The 15,690-nt window shown below is 40.0% G+C and overlaps 1 protein-coding gene across 1 annotated transcript in view; it reads right to left on the reverse strand.

Annotated features, from left to right (window-relative positions):
* Window positions 1–15,690, reverse strand: part of PIEZO2 (piezo type mechanosensitive ion channel component 2) — a gene marked incomplete at both ends in the record, with an annotated part of 313,493 nt that overhangs the window by 16,266 nt on the left and 281,537 nt on the right. The window contains 7 exons of the mRNA XM_081996437.1: window positions 121–373; window positions 803–985; window positions 1,500–1,758; window positions 2,832–3,224; window positions 5,355–5,522; window positions 11,439–11,614; window positions 14,661–14,827. Of these exons, the coding sequence (XP_081852563.1) occupies window positions 121–373; window positions 803–985; window positions 1,500–1,758; window positions 2,832–3,224; window positions 5,355–5,522; window positions 11,439–11,614; window positions 14,661–14,827 (1,599 nt within the window). The remainder of the gene's footprint in view (window positions 1–120; window positions 374–802; window positions 986–1,499; window positions 1,759–2,831; window positions 3,225–5,354; window positions 5,523–11,438; window positions 11,615–14,660; window positions 14,828–15,690) is intronic.

Here is a 15,690-nt window from a genome sequence, read left to right on the forward strand (position 1 = left end):
GAGCAGCAGCATTCAGTAGCCTCTGGGGTCTCCACAGCAATCAGCACAAAGTTTCAGCAAGATGATCCTATGGGAAATGAATGTTTGCTCTTCAAATCCCAGAAATGCCGTGACATTTACCTCTCTTAGATCTGTGTGAGGAGAAGCTGGACCTGTGCGAAAGCTGTGACACGCTGCTAGAGCTCTTCCTCCTGATGGCGGTCTGCTGCTCGGGGAAGTGGACGTGGATAGACTCCACCGATGCCGCAAGATTGACGGATTTCAAAGAGGCAGAAGAGTCTCTCCTGCCTCCTGTCAGAGAGAGCTCGTCATCAGTATCCTCTTTATTAGTGGAGCTGTCCCCTTTCTCATCTTCATCCCATAATCCATGGCACTAGTGTAAAAAGAAGAAGAGAGCATTTCAGCCTTGTATTTCTGTCACAGTATTTATCACAGGTATCGTTAAGCTCAGTCATGTGTTCACAAGGGGGAAGACAAATTCATTGTGTTGGGATATCATAGAATCATAGAATCACTTAGGTTGGAAAAGACGTTTAAGATCATCAAGTCCAACTACAAGCCTAACACTGCCAAGTCAACCACTAAACCGTGTCCCTAAGCACCACACCTACACATCTTTTAAATACCTCCAGGGATGGTGACTCAGCCACTTCCCTGGGCAGCCTGTTCCAATGCTTCACAACCCTTTCAGTGAAGAAATTTTCCTAATATCCAAATAAGTGCCTTTCCTACATTACAAGTGACTAAAAAAATTAAACTAAAAATGAAATATAAACTAAGAAACTACATGAACTCAGATTACCTTTAAAATGGATCTGTGGAAGAATAAAGCAAGGAGCTGAACAAGATCATAGTGCACGTAACCCTCTTTCTTCTCAATGCCAATAATATTGGGTGGATGGTAAGGTTTATCTTTTGTGTAATCCACGTATTTATTCCAAGGAAAGAACCCAAACTGGAAGAAGTACTTGATGACAATGGCCACCTGTTCAGAAACACAACAGGCTTAGAGTGTTTTGTAAGTGTGGCAGATATAATAGCCTCATGACATTAAGAGGGGTGAAATATGACTACTTTGTCAGTTTTATGAGAAGATAAAGGAGCATATTCATTGCTACAGAGGAACAACAGTTCACATTTCCTCAGTAATAAAGTCAATCAACATTTACCAACAGATGATGCTCAGTGGTACCTCAGACACCACAAGCAGCGTACACTGTGTCTTGATTACCAATTATATAGTAGCTGTTTGCAAATCATCTGTTCTTGTGATAACTGCTTTACATGCCGGGAAAGATACTGCTCGTTGTAATGAAGAAAAAACACAAACAAGACCTTTCCATACCACAGAAATTGCTGAGGACTTTATCAAATATTTATATTAATATGAAGTGCCAAAGGCCCCTAATCCTAGAGATCAAAACCAGAAAAGAGACCATGCAAAGCTTACAACTTAACTCTTTTGTGTTAGACATGGGGTTGCAAAAACGGCAGCATACCTCAGTGTAGACAATGGCTGTCATCCAGAAACGTTTGCTTGGCCGAGGAACAGACAGCATGGCCCAAAGGAATATAAGGATGGGAAGCACCAGGGTTATCATGGAGGCAGAGATCATGTGGTTAAGGATGATTACAAAATAGCACACCATTTCTGACCGGGCCACCAGCGTATTGTACAGAGCATAAATAAGAAGCAAGACTCGAGGCTGACCAACATAGAACTTCTCTGACTCCTCCAGCTCATCATCGTGAAACATCCTGTGAGGAGCAGAGTACCATAAATGAAATGAAAATTAGTTTCACAAGAGCTGCTTTTTAAATTGCTACTATTTTTCCCTTTGAAAAATCATAAAGTTCTGCTGCTGAGTTCAAGGGGAAAAAAACCCAAACGATGGGATTTGGTATTATAATCAAATAGCCTGATTCTAAGCTCAGAAAACTAGAATTTCAAGCAAAATAACTAGAAGCACTGTTCTGCTGATTTTTAATTTACCCAAAGAGTCCACCTGTCCCAAGAACTTCTACAAGCACTTGCTTGTAGTGCGTGGCCTGACAAGAGATCTCATTGAAAAGCAAAAATGGCTATGGAAAACCAGAAGAAAAGACATTGCATCTACAAAGTCAGATTTACACAGCCTCCCTCTCTGTCCAGATGCAGTCAGGCTGAAAGGCATTTCAGTAGTTTAAGATTTTCTCCTTGCATTCGGGGAAGCTCTCCCCTAGCTGAGTCAGGCCAGAAAGCAGAGGAAGAAGAGCCACGGCACCATCCCCACCTCAGTGATGGTTGTGCTACTGACCACAGTGTCTGAGGGGCAAAGAGGGGCACACCCTATCCCTTATGAAAGTACTTAGCAAGGTGGTCTCTCTACATAGCCCTCAGTTCCTACTGGCTTAGACAAAAACTCTGCCAAAGGTCAGAGCTTCCCTTATCGTAATCCAACATAATTAAAGGAGAAACATTTTCCCAGAAGCCCCTGGAGGAAACTTATTTGAAACCACACTCATCTGGAGAAGAGAAGTCCTCTCCACAAGGAATATTCAGAAAAGTCTTTGACCCCACGACAGTTGCAGCACAGAAATATGATGCTAATTGGAACAATTAGCTACGGCATCTGGGGAGAAAGTGGAGATTCTTTCCAACATGAATTCGAATCATTTTAGAGATCTGTAACTAGAACAACTGCACAGGAAATTAACTTCTTCCCCTAAATCAAACTTAGCACGAGGTCTGTATCAGAAACTGTAGGCTAGTTCTGAGACAAAAAAACCCAAAGTAATGACAAAACTTCACAGACTGGGACCAACAATTTTTCCCTGTCAAAGGTCCTTACTTGTTCAGAAGCAGCTCACTAGCTGTTAGCTCATGTGTCAATGGAGGGAGAATCGTATCATTAAGTTTGTCCGTCCGACTGTCGTCTGGGCTCACCATCATGAGGCTCTTACCAGCTGAGTCAACTGGGGAGCCAAAGGGAAGGTGTTCAAAGCTGACAGCTTTGCTATAGGAAGGTGGAGCTTCTGCATTGCTATCCACAGTGGAGTACAATGGCACATCAGTATCAGGAGTATACGCGGCTCCTTCTGAACCTAGGCTATAATCTTCCACCTCCTCTTCCTCTGGCCTTGAGGCAGAATGAGCTCCTTCTTCTTCATGCTCCCCTTCTACCTCCTCAATGGTTTCGGTTGTCCCCTGACGAGAATAGAGCATGGTGACCTGCGTAGGTTCACTGTCGGGGATGGATGAAGAGAGAGTTGAGGCTTACAAGGCTCACGACCAAGCAAAATTTATTAGTCGTGCCTTTATGTAGACAGCTGAGCAACCCCATTGCATTCCCAGGCCTTCAAAGTTCATATACTTTGAAGTAGAAAATACAGACAATAGATCTATTATAGCAGAAAATACAGAAAATAGGTAGAAAATATATCATCATGATCTCTTAGACAGATGGAGCATCTGCCCCCTGAACAACATCCCAGTGAACTCACAGTGATTCACTATCTTTTCACACTAGCAAAGGGCAAATTAATATCATCATCAAGAGAAACTACACTAACTTTCTGAAAGTAGTTCAACCACCTTCTGACCAGAATCAGGACTTGCTATTGACACCTATTTAAAGCATGCTCCCATGGTGAATGATAGGCAGCCACATGGGGTTCCTTCTAAACATGGGTGCTGTATACAACTGGAACATGAGCTGAACGCACACATCATCTCTGATTCCAAATAAAATAACACGTAAATTGCTAACATGGAGAAATACAATCCAGATGACAAAACTGTTCCAGTAACGGGGTATCTTGCTTACCTTTAGATTGCCTGATGTTCTTCATTACAGTCTCCATTTTTACCTTATCTGCCTGCTTTTCTCCTGTGTGTACCTATTTTCTTTTTCAACTGTTCTTATTCACTCTGTTCAGTTCTCTGCTTGTTCACCTTCCTTATTTTCAGCCTTGCATGTCCATAACCACTTTCTCTCTTAATGTTCTGTGCTCTGCAACAGTCTCAGCTGATGTAAATTCATGCAGCTTGATGACTCCAGATGGGAATCTGGACACCATAATTTAAAAAATATTTTCTTGGCTTTGCTTTTGCCCTTTTCATCCCTCACAAGTATGTTTTCACCTCTCCTCTTGAACATCACTCTTTCTCGTCAGTTTCCATTCCAGTCCTTCTCCATAGGTTAGACAATAGCCATCAACTCAGTGTGTTTTGTTGGCTGCATGTTCTTGTGTCTCAACAGGGACAAAAACAGATTTCACATAGCTCCTATGAAATGAATGGGGCCATGTTTTCACTAAGGTATAACCTTTTAAAAAAAACTGGCATTGGCAAAGCCAGCTGGCACTACCATCTTCTGCCAAAATTAAAAATTAAGTTCCATCTCTCTTTATTTTACAGTGCTTCCAAACTTATTGTGGCTAGGTTAGATCACATTATTTCTAGCAAACTCTTAGTTAGAATGTGTAACACTATTATTAGGATGTGTGTTTTGATGATTCACGGTAGCACTTATCCTGGTTAAAATGCACAAACCCATAAAATCCCATCATTTCAAAACTGATCGACACCAGAAACTTGTAAAACACTTTAAACACTGAAAAAGAATTATCTAATATGTTATACCGTCTCATATTTATAATATTTATAATACTAGTTGAAACACTGTTTCCCAATGTCATCCAAACACCTGGTTTTTACCTGCTAAAGAGTGAGTGCATGGCTCTGAACAGTTCTCTCTTGCACTGGATATTTAAAATTATTCACTATCTTTTCATAGCTATTTTTCCTTTCTTAATTCCAACACCTCACAGACTGTAAATCAATGGTAAAGTAATCAGAACATATTTAGCAATCTTTCCTATATGTGGAAAACTAAGAACTGAAAGAGCAGGGCCAACATGTGCCTATCTTAGTTTCTAAAATTAGACATCTAAATCCATATTTAGGATAACTGATTAGCTGAGAAACTTCACTTCCAGCTTCCAATTTTAATAAGAATAACCATCAACTTGGTAACTCTGAAAATCAGACTCTTTTTTTAGCTGAATAAATATGGACTTTAGCCTGGTTTTAGACAGCCAGTGTAATGTAATGGAACAACTTTTAAAAATACATGAATTAAGGATGAAAACCAAAATAAAACAGAATAAGAAGTGAAACAGCAAATGAGTCTGAGATTATGACCCTGACTTTGAACCTCAGAATTGTGCCACAACACAGAAGGGGGTAAAGCTTCCATTAACCATGCAAACCACTCCGTACGCCACGGATCTGCAAAGGCAAATTTATGTAGACTGCAGTAAGTACAATGGTACGGGTAACTGAGTGAACAAAGCATGCATGAGTTAAGCACCTTGACACTATACTGCCACTGTCAGCTGATGAGGAGGACATATCCATGCTCTGCATTTTACGAAGCCTAGGTCGAGCGCGCTCACTTGTTTTAGGAACAGTGTCTGGTCCATCTAAATCATCAAGGGTTGACTGCCTTGAGAACAGCATGGTTGCTTCAGTGTAGCAGCTAGCAGCGCAAACAGTTATAAAGACAGTGTTAAATACAAATGGTATTACTATATACATGGTTCAGTAAACAAATATGCTCGCCATGCAGCAAAACACTGACACAGAGAAAAAAGGTTCAGAGAGAAGATAAGGATTTGTTTACAGTCACCATATAAACGCATTTCTACACACAGATTGCTCATGGTCATATTCATATAGGGGCTAGAGAAGGCTAACAACCGTCTATTCACTATTCAAAGAGATGTGAAACCAACACAATGCCCTACATGCTTTCCCAGGGCACCAACTTACATATGTGAAGAGGTTTTATATTCTTTGTTTCCCCCTGAAATTTCCAAATTCCACAAATATGTTTTGGGAAGTGACGTCCTCTGTACAAATCTATTTTATTAATAATATACTGTGCTGAACCTTTTTACACAGGTACAAGCCAATTTCCTAAAAGAGCCTTTAAAACTGAATAAGCTCATATTCCACAAATAGAAAAATAGCTGTCAGACATTGGCTAATCCTCTTTCCGAACCAAAGAGCCAAATCGGATATGTTACTTAGCCAGTAGATGCATGCCAAATATAACCTGCTCTGCATGGGATGGCTTTTATTTTGATATTTAGTAGTAAGCCCTGATGATTCTTTCCAGAAGATTTCATTTATTTCAATCATAGCTTAAAAACTATTTCAAAATTGGTAACATAAACATCTTAAAAGAAAGAACAGGTATAATAAACCCTTATCTTATCAAATACAACAGGACACCAGAGACATATACCGTACATTGAGCATTTATGCGTTACTAGAGAAAAGAAGAACTAGATGAGTTACGAGAAGGAAAATACATAATTAAATACAAGCACATAACACAGCAACAGGAAGGAAGCAAATACATTAACGACATATGGTAGGTAAAAGAATTTTTTCTTCTGTAAAAATCTTTGAAACACACAAATGTCTATGAAATACGTTGAGGAAACTGGTGTTTTAACACATGTAGTGACCTGCCTGAGTCTCTCAGATAGAATGAGAGAAGGAAGGACCCCAAAACGCAGGATTTACACTCTACTTTTCTTCTTTTGAGTCCATCTGTGTTACACCTGAGCAGCGGCAGCAGGCGATTTGCTTCCTTGGCAAGCATTATGTTTGTCCAGGGGCACAGAGAATTGGGAAAGAGGTCAGAAGGGAAGTGCAATGGTGTTTTCCGTGTCTTAGGTCTTGCTAGCTTGAAGTGAGGAAAAAAATCTGCTGGCGTGAAACGACAGTTTGCAATCACTGCCTTAAGGAAAATGGGGAGGAAAACAGCAAAGTATGTGGAGCAAAGAAGCAGTTATTCTTAGGCCTATACTCACCGATGGTCGTTTTTGACAGAATGGGCTAAGGCTAAAAGCGTACTTTGTTCTTTGAATAGAAGTATCACCAAGATACCAAAGGTGTGGTGAAATACTTTCCTTAAAAACAGTATTAATGGCAGGGATACCTCTGTCCTGCCAGTTCATTTGGCCAAGACCCTTTACAAGCCACTTCATTATTTCTGTGTGTGTGCAAAGGCACACAAGCATTCTCCAGACAAAACCTGGAGGGCTGTCGGCACGGTGCAGGCTTTTGATGGAGGAGCAGATGCTGCTTCCTACAGGCACAGGAGATCCACCCTAGAGGCCCGATTCGGCAGCATGGCAGTCAGTCGGAGCCCCGTCTTACTGACTCTGGGCGGTCAGGAGGGAGGAGGTTTCCCTTTGCACGTATGCTATGGAGCTATCAGTGAGCTTTTGCTGCTAAAATATGGAGGGATGGCAGCAAGCAGACAATCTGCTTTTGCAGATTACCTTTCTGTGTGGGTGCTACAGTGTTGTCCACATGTTATTTTACATCTCAGTGGCTGAGTTTATTCTTTTCAAGAGCAACACCTCTTACTAAGGTGTTGAAGTATTTTCAATGCAGACATAGTTCAAAGGGAACTTTCCAAGGGCCATAAGCAGAGCAGCTGTTGAAATCAAAGTAGCACATGCCCGTTCATATATTTTCAATGGAAGAAACATATGCCAGCTGCCCTCCAAAACATGTAAGTTCTGACCTGGGTCCCAGAAAAATCAAAGGAAAAAACATCTATTAATCCAAACAGATAAAAACATTTGCCCAGACGGAGCCCCTGCAATAATTTGGTTCCAAACCCTTTTAAATGCAGGATGAATCGTCAGAAGAATTATTGACTGAGCAGCTGCTCTGCATCCTTAAATGTCAGGAGATGTGCATGAGATGACACCTGTAGCACAGTCTGTATATTCTTTATATACTTCAGAAACGTGCTTCTCAAGATGGAGGAAATGAGAACACCAATAAAGTGGAGAGATTTACGCTTGGCAAAGCTGATTTTGACTCAGTCATTGACTATCACATAAATTTAATCCAAGCACATCTTCCTGAGTGACTTTTGATTTTGTCCTTGGAGACCTTGAAAAGCATTAGCTTCTTGAAATTGTTCAAGGACTAAGTATTTTAAATTGAACGTTTATTAAAAGCCCCAAATTCAATCATTTCATATAGAGTTGATTGGGTATCCATTTCAAATGTGAATATATACAGCTGAGTTGTTTTTATCCTTGGTGAGCAGGAAATTTCTTACTTTATGACTTCCTTTTTGCTAAACAAATTTACTCTTCCCAGAGAGTTTATTAGCTTAGAGGGTAACTTACAATTTTTTTCTTTTTTTTTTTCTGTTCATGGACTAGTTACTGACTGGCATTACCTTTATAAACCACTACACTCCCCACACCTGCAAACAAGGATTCCAAACATTTCCTATTACTCACACTCCTAAATCAGGCCCAGGTCCAGCCCCAAACTGAGACTTTCATCCTTTCTCCTGCCTCCCAAGGCAAATGTTACTTCTCCAGTACTCCCTGCCTCAAGCCCTATTCTCCCATCTGGTGAGGGAAGCACAGATGAAAAGTGGTCTTCATGAACACCCTGACCACACTTGTATGTTCACTCTTACAGGAGTAAGTGCTCCCACCTGCAGCTCCTATAAAAGCCTACACACGGGTAGAGTTGGGAACTGAGTATGTTATTTGTGATGGACAAAAAATAATACAAACTGAACTGAATACAAAACCTTGGATATCCTGAAATCTGACTTAGGACCTGCATCTAGCTGATATTTCATAATCATAGACAAAGTCCCATAAAAGCAGCCAACTGGTTTTAGTAAGTTCCCAACCATGTTACTGAAAGTCACAAGCTGTTTAATCTAACAAGCAGTTCATCAGTCAAATGGAAACAAAGGGCAGCGAATGCTCTACCATGCTAGCTCCCAATCGCTTCTGGTGGTGTTCCTCAAAGAGCTTGTTAAGGATCAACATCAGTCTCCTCTCCTGCTGGCCCATATGAACTTTGCACTTTGCCTTTAGGACACATGAGCGTATTTATACATAAAGAGAAACCAAACAATTACATTTATGAATAACTCCTTATACCTCTAGCTACTGTACAGAAAAATGACTTATCCCTGGATAAGGTGTATAAGGGTCAGCCCTGGACTTCACAAGAAATTTACAGTTCCTGCAACTCATAAGGATAGTTGTTCTGTCTGGAAATCCAGTGTTTAGAGCACTGAGCAGATATCTACAGTAATTCCTGTCCGTAGGAGTACTGAGGAATATGTATTATTACAGTGGAATAGCTTCTATGCTTCTGCAGCCCTGTGTACTTCCAGACATGCCCATCTTACTCATGGACCTAATGTCCACTACAGAATTTTGTGTAGGGCAACCGAAGAACGATAACCAGAATGCTGGTTAGAAACCCTCTGCCCCTTCCCAAAAGTTTTTCATTGCAATCCTAGATCCATGATCACAGGGATGCTTTAGATTTAACTAGCTGCTTTTCCATTTACTGGAAATCATTACTTTGAAATGTAAAATGCTCCCTTCTCTTGTTTGGGCAATTAAAAAAATCACTCAATAAACAAAAATGAAGTTTAAAAAATTTCACATTTCTAAAATAGCTCATAAGCACTTTTGCCATCCCAGGAAGAGACATGCAAGGGTACCCCGATAAACAGATGGCATTATCGTTCAATCAACAGACTCATTTTTGCTTCCTCTAATTACAGGTCATTATGATTATAGTAGATGTGCACAATTTGTAAATACTCTTAGTGCAAGAATATTTGATTTTTCATTACCAGAAAGAGAATTTGAGATTAGAGAAATCAGTCATAATATTGCCTTTGCTATTCCTTTGTTGATAGGTCCTGTGACATCTTCTGAGGAAACGGAGATGACAGTAAGATGTGAAAGCTTTAACTTTTTCTGTTGCAAAGCAGATTCACAGAACCATTGATTTCTCTGAGTTTGAAAAGATATTTTAAATGTGTAAATACGCTCAAAGCAGGGTGACAAATGCGTGGTTATTCTGAAAAAAAAGACATTAAGTGGAGCTCAACACTGGATACTATCTCATTGAAGAGGCAGAATTTACACACGAAAATGACAAGATTTGTCTTTCTTTTTTACAACTCATTGGAAATGGGCTTCCCTGTGCTAACATGGTTGTATAATAATGATAACTTCTATCTATAGTAAACAGTGTGACCAAAAACTATTTAATGAAAGCAGGACTGGTACTATTATTCTTTCTTTAGGTGAGACTGAACTTTGTGGAGTTAAATTATGCCCTGCAGATATCCAAGTGGCTCCAAGTGAGCTGGTAATAGAATTTGGCTTTACATTTTTCTCATGTCATCTGACTCCTGTAAAACTTTGAGACAAAACACAAAGGTGTTGCTTAGTTGGGTAGCTAGCCACCAAGAAAGATTTCCTCGGATTTGGTGTTTTTACTGGAGTGAACCTCTCAAAGGCCAGTGCTCACCCTGGGGAGCACTTTGTGAATATTTTGTTGAAGCATAGTACTCACAGGCGCTTTCTTACACTTGCTTTTCAATAACATCAGAAAGGAAGACAACCCCTCGTTATTTTCAGTCTGCTAACATCTACCCATATGTCATTAGTAAAAGCTAAGCATAATTTACTGTACACAGAAGCTACAGAGTTTGCTGGGAGTATCAAACACAATATGATACTGCCACACTTCAGAGAAGAACAGGAGACAGCAGAATGCAATGGAATATGGACCAGCTGGATTTCCAAAGCCCTCCCTTCTCCCTGACATGTTGGGCAACTTCTGCAGTCTCTTAAAAGTCAAGAACACCAGGGACACAGTGGGAACAGGCTGCCTCTGGAAGAGAAGGAAGCGAATGTGTGTGCCTCTGTGTGCACAGAATGGCAGGAGCATGCAGTAGTTTTGGCAAGGGACTTGACAGCATCCGTCTTCAGAAAAGAATGAGGAAGGTAGTTTTCCTAAACTAGCATGGGTATTTGATTCACAAACTGTGTAGCTCTGCTGGACTGTAATCATAGCAGTTAGGAAATGAGTCTCTTCAGATGATCTTTGCCCTGAGTGTATGAGGGGGGATTTTGTTTTCTCAAATCCAGAATCTGGCTCAATACAAAGCCTTTTTTGATTTGTGGGCAACAGACAACAATTTATTTTACAAAGACAAAATATTCACAATGAATGGTCATTCCCCAAACTCCACGCCCGAATTCCTAAAACAGCATGCCATAAGCATCCTCATCAGGCTCTTATTTTCCATTACTTTTTACAAGATCAGAACCCCTGTCAATGACTCCTAATTCTAGGGGAAACAGAAAGCAGTGCAGTAGTTATGCAGTGGAAAGGGAGTTAAGCCAACACTATAAAGGAACAGTAACCTGTAGCAGAGTTTTCACTATTAAAATAGCATGGATAAATCAAAAAGAGGATTCAACATTGATTAGAAAGTTCATCAGTACTTAGACATTATCTAAAATTATGTCTACTGCATGATCCCTCTATCATTCACAAAATAAAATTAAATCAATACCTGGAGATACTGTCACGAGAAGCTGCTGAATCTAAACTATCCATCCTTTCAGATGCTTGCAAACCAGAAGTTTGACCAGGATTTTTATCAATTGAGTCGAGTCCTGACTCCTTAGAAAGTTTCATCATGTGGTTCTGGTAATACATATGGATGCTCTCCCGTGTTGGAACATTTCCCTGTGGAAGAGAGTAGAGATAGAGGTACATGGCAGGGGTGAGGCGTATTCTTCAAGTAACCGGTTTCTTCTGTCATTTGGAAAGGAACAGATTAAGGACTGTGCAAACAGCTTCCTTGTAAATAATAAACTTCCACTAGTAGTTCCTCTTCAGGCTGCAAGTCGGATTCTGACTTAAATTACCACGGCACAAAGTGCTGGGTTTTCAAGCAAAAGTGGAGCAATGTAAGTGATTTCAGGCTATATATAGCCAACAAAACTCTGCTGGGTGGACTGCCGATCATTCATCATGAAAATGAGGTGTGGGCTGGGACCATGACTCAACCTGTACTCTAGCAGCTTTTGAGATACCTCTTTCAGATAGTTTCACTGACTCTAAGAACAAGAACAACCATACATCTTATTAGTGGTCAGTAGCAGATTTTTAAAATGGAAAAAAAAAAAAAAGAAACAGGTCATGTACAAACTGATCTAGATTTTCATTAGTGCCCCAAAATAAGAATTTATTCATGAAGTATGGATGCAGTTGAAAAACCATGAAAAATACACTGAAGACCTTTACTCTTTCTCTGTGACTTGAAGATCAAGCAAGTTCATGAAAGGAACTGTCAACCCAGATCTGCGCAAAGAGTCAAGTCTTTCTGGCTATGATAGTGCAACCAGAATTCTAAAGGTGTGTTATAAGAATAAAACTGAGAATTTCATAGCCTGTTCTAAGGGAGAAACACATCCAACTCATTCCACTAGCCAGTTGCATTAACTTCAGAAGATACACTGAGAGAGAAGATTGCTATTCTTGAATCGTCTTTTTTCTGACCTGTAACGAAGCCTTATGCAAGGACTTTTTCCAGCTAAAATAATAAAAGTACCCTAAGACACTGCCCATATTCCCTTTACTAATATTATTAGTTACTAGTATTTCAACTCTGGTCCTCTGCACTGTCCCAAATCTAAAATTTTCAAAATCTGGAGTTTTGTCAAAAAAATCTTAAGAACAAAATCTGAAACTCAGGTTTTTAATTAGGTTTGTTTGTACACAAGCTGTGTTGCTTCTGCATTAATAAATGTTTGTGACATTATGACAGCCTACCTCTGAAATTATGGCACATGCTACATTCTAGCTCGACTGTAGGCCTGGAATAAAGGACAAGAGCTGTGACAGCAAAAGTGCCCCACAACTGATGGAAGACTCAATTTCAAGTTGTTCTGTAGCTGGAGGAGAGACCAAAGGAACTTCATACATCAGGTTAACTGTCCCTGACTCCACATCAGACATAGAAACGTGTCACCATGATGGTTGCAGCAGGAGCTTCCTTTCTTGGGCAGCAATGACACCCACGGGGCTGCTACAGAGACTTGGGAATGTTATGGAGATATTGATGATTCTGATGTTCATGGGTACCAATATTTCACAGAAGAGGAGAGGAAGATCCTAGGAAAAAAACTTAAGTTTAAAGCTATTGACTGGGGAGGAAATTCTTTGAAGGGCCCTTAGTACCAGAAGATTTAGGATTGAAGCAGGATATACCAGCCTATACAAGGACATATGGCCTCTATTGTAATCAAAATAGCATCAGGCTGCTGGCAACATTAAATTTAAATAAATAAGTAAATAAATCTATTGGGAACAAAGAATTCTTCTGAGGAGAAGACTCCATGCAGATTTACACAATCAGGAATAGTAGGGCAAAATGGAATATACCTCTGATCTACAAGAGACCCCAAAATGATCAGGAAGTGGGTTTAAAATGAACAAGAGGAAGTACTCTTAAGCACACCATATGGAATGACACTACAGAACTCTGTATTGTAGGATCTTAATCCAACATTAAAAATGGGTTACAAAGAGACTAGCTGAACTCCAAGAATATAGATTTCTTGGTACTATTAAACATAATGATCCAGACGCAATTTCTGGTTTAGGGTGCCTTAAACCATCCATCGTCACAGGCTGGGACAATACTCCAGACGAGGATTTACTCTGAATACGCCGCGTTTCTTTTGCTCTGTTTTGTTGTGTTGTGTTGTTGGTTGGTTTTTTTTTTTAGACAATTTATTTATTTGCTACTGTTATTATTATCTGCTTACTATTGGGCACCTTGGTGAAAATAGCAATAACTAATCACTAACGCTGAAGCAGCCTGCTCTTCGTGCTCGGTGCCTTCTGGCCAGGCTGGGTACAGATTCTCTCTGAGCAGGAAAGCCTGCCTCTCGAACCTCCTGGTGCCGTGGGCAGCCTGTTTATTGTGCCAGCAGACGTCCACAGTGGCTGGGTAACACGGGGCTTTATTAAGTTCAAGAGTACTAATGTGTTGTTGACCTTTTCATCCTATTTATCTCTGAGACAGTCTGCAGCTTTTAACAAAAACTAGAAACAACTAAAAATGAGGCTTCTATGCCAGGTTTCCAGAAATAGTTGGGTAGCTAGTGACATATGTAAAAAAACCTGTGCTTAAAATGAGAGTTTTATCCAACTTCAGGGTATCACCTACTTGCATTTTGAGGATCCAAATACATTTCTAGTTACACTGTCAACATTAATCTTCGATAATAATGGGTTTTATTAATAGATAAATAGTTTGTGGAGGACCACATAGCTTTACTGCGAGTAAAGAAAATTATACCTATATGTTGTCAGTCATTTCCAAGGCAAGTTGGTCTACAAAAAGACTGAAATGTGCAGACTGAGGTGGTTTTTGAGCTGTTTAAAATGCCATGCCTTCTCCTCTCTACTTGAATCTAGCCTGTCCCCTCAAAACCACACTTTATCACAGGAGTGTTTCAGCCAAATCCTTACGTCACCGCTCAAAGAATTATTTTTCCAATAATTTGTTTTGTGTCCAGATAATAAATCAAGTCATTTATTATTTATATATTTATAAAACAGCAAGCAGTAAAAGAGTGCAGATCTATTTTTAAAATGCACACATAAGTGAGATTTTTATGATTTTTCTCCTTAACACAGTATCTGAAAAGACAACCTTTCATTTTTCACTGAGCCTGAGCTGGAAATGGCATTAGCAGACAAAAAAGACCAAAGGCGTTACCTTTTTAATCTCCCTGGTCAGCATACAGCGCTCGATTCTTAGCACAGTGGAGATATCGATGTGTTCTCTTGAGATGGAATTAAGCCAAGCCGTAAAACTGTCTAGTGTTGCCAGAAAAAGGACCCAAGTGAACTTCAAGATATTAAATATCCTCTTGATGATGTTATCTAAGGGAAAGGAAAAGCGACATAGAGAGTTAATGAACACAAATATCTTTCATTGTATTTCTGCTTGGAGTTAGATTCTTTTTTCCTTTATTGTCTAATAATAATAATCCAGGCTGCAAGACCCTGTCACAGTAAGGGATCCCTGAAGAAGCATGGAGACCTTTTGGCTGTCTGGGCCATTTTCCTGCCTGTATGTCTAGGCTTATCATCTGGAATCCCTTTTCTACCCCGTAAGTCCCTCGTCCTGCAATCACTAATCATAGAAGCAATCCCTGATTTTAGAGAGACGCTGTATGCACAGGTCTGCGAAATGAAACCAGAAGATTTGGGCATCTCCCAAGAGCTATTCAGCATCCCCAGCTCCTGTGATCCCAGCAGCCGCTCAGCCAGAATGTTGAGCGGAACCCCTTACCTGTCTATTTACTTGTGCACCTTTCTCTCTGCACAGGGTTTGCCTTTTGTGCTTAAACCTCCCTGAGCTGAGTTTTAAAGTCTAACCTGCCTAAACAGTCTTTGAATCTCTCCCCATTTTCCAACTCCCTAAACACACCTCTCTGTATTCATTGTTTCCAAAGCCTGTCTTTTTTTAAATAGGCTGCACCGTGTCATCAGTGATCTCAGATCAACTATCCCAGCTAGGACAAATCATATAAATAATTTATAAAATGTTTCTTTTGCACGATTTTGCAAAAACAGTACACCTTTGCATGAGTAGGGCTTTTGGGTTTATACCAACAACAGTACCTTTATTTTGCTCAGCATGGCTGTCTCAATTAATTTCTCAATTCAGTAGTTCCGTTAGCATTAGTGACTGCATTTCTCACCCAAAAAGCATCTCTTTCAGCTTATGTTTATTCCACCCA

Source organism: Phaethon aethereus, assembly GCF_964289735.1.
Source record: "Phaethon aethereus genome assembly, chromosome: 2".
NCBI classification, from domain to species: Eukaryota; Metazoa; Chordata; class Aves; order Phaethontiformes; family Phaethontidae; genus Phaethon; species Phaethon aethereus.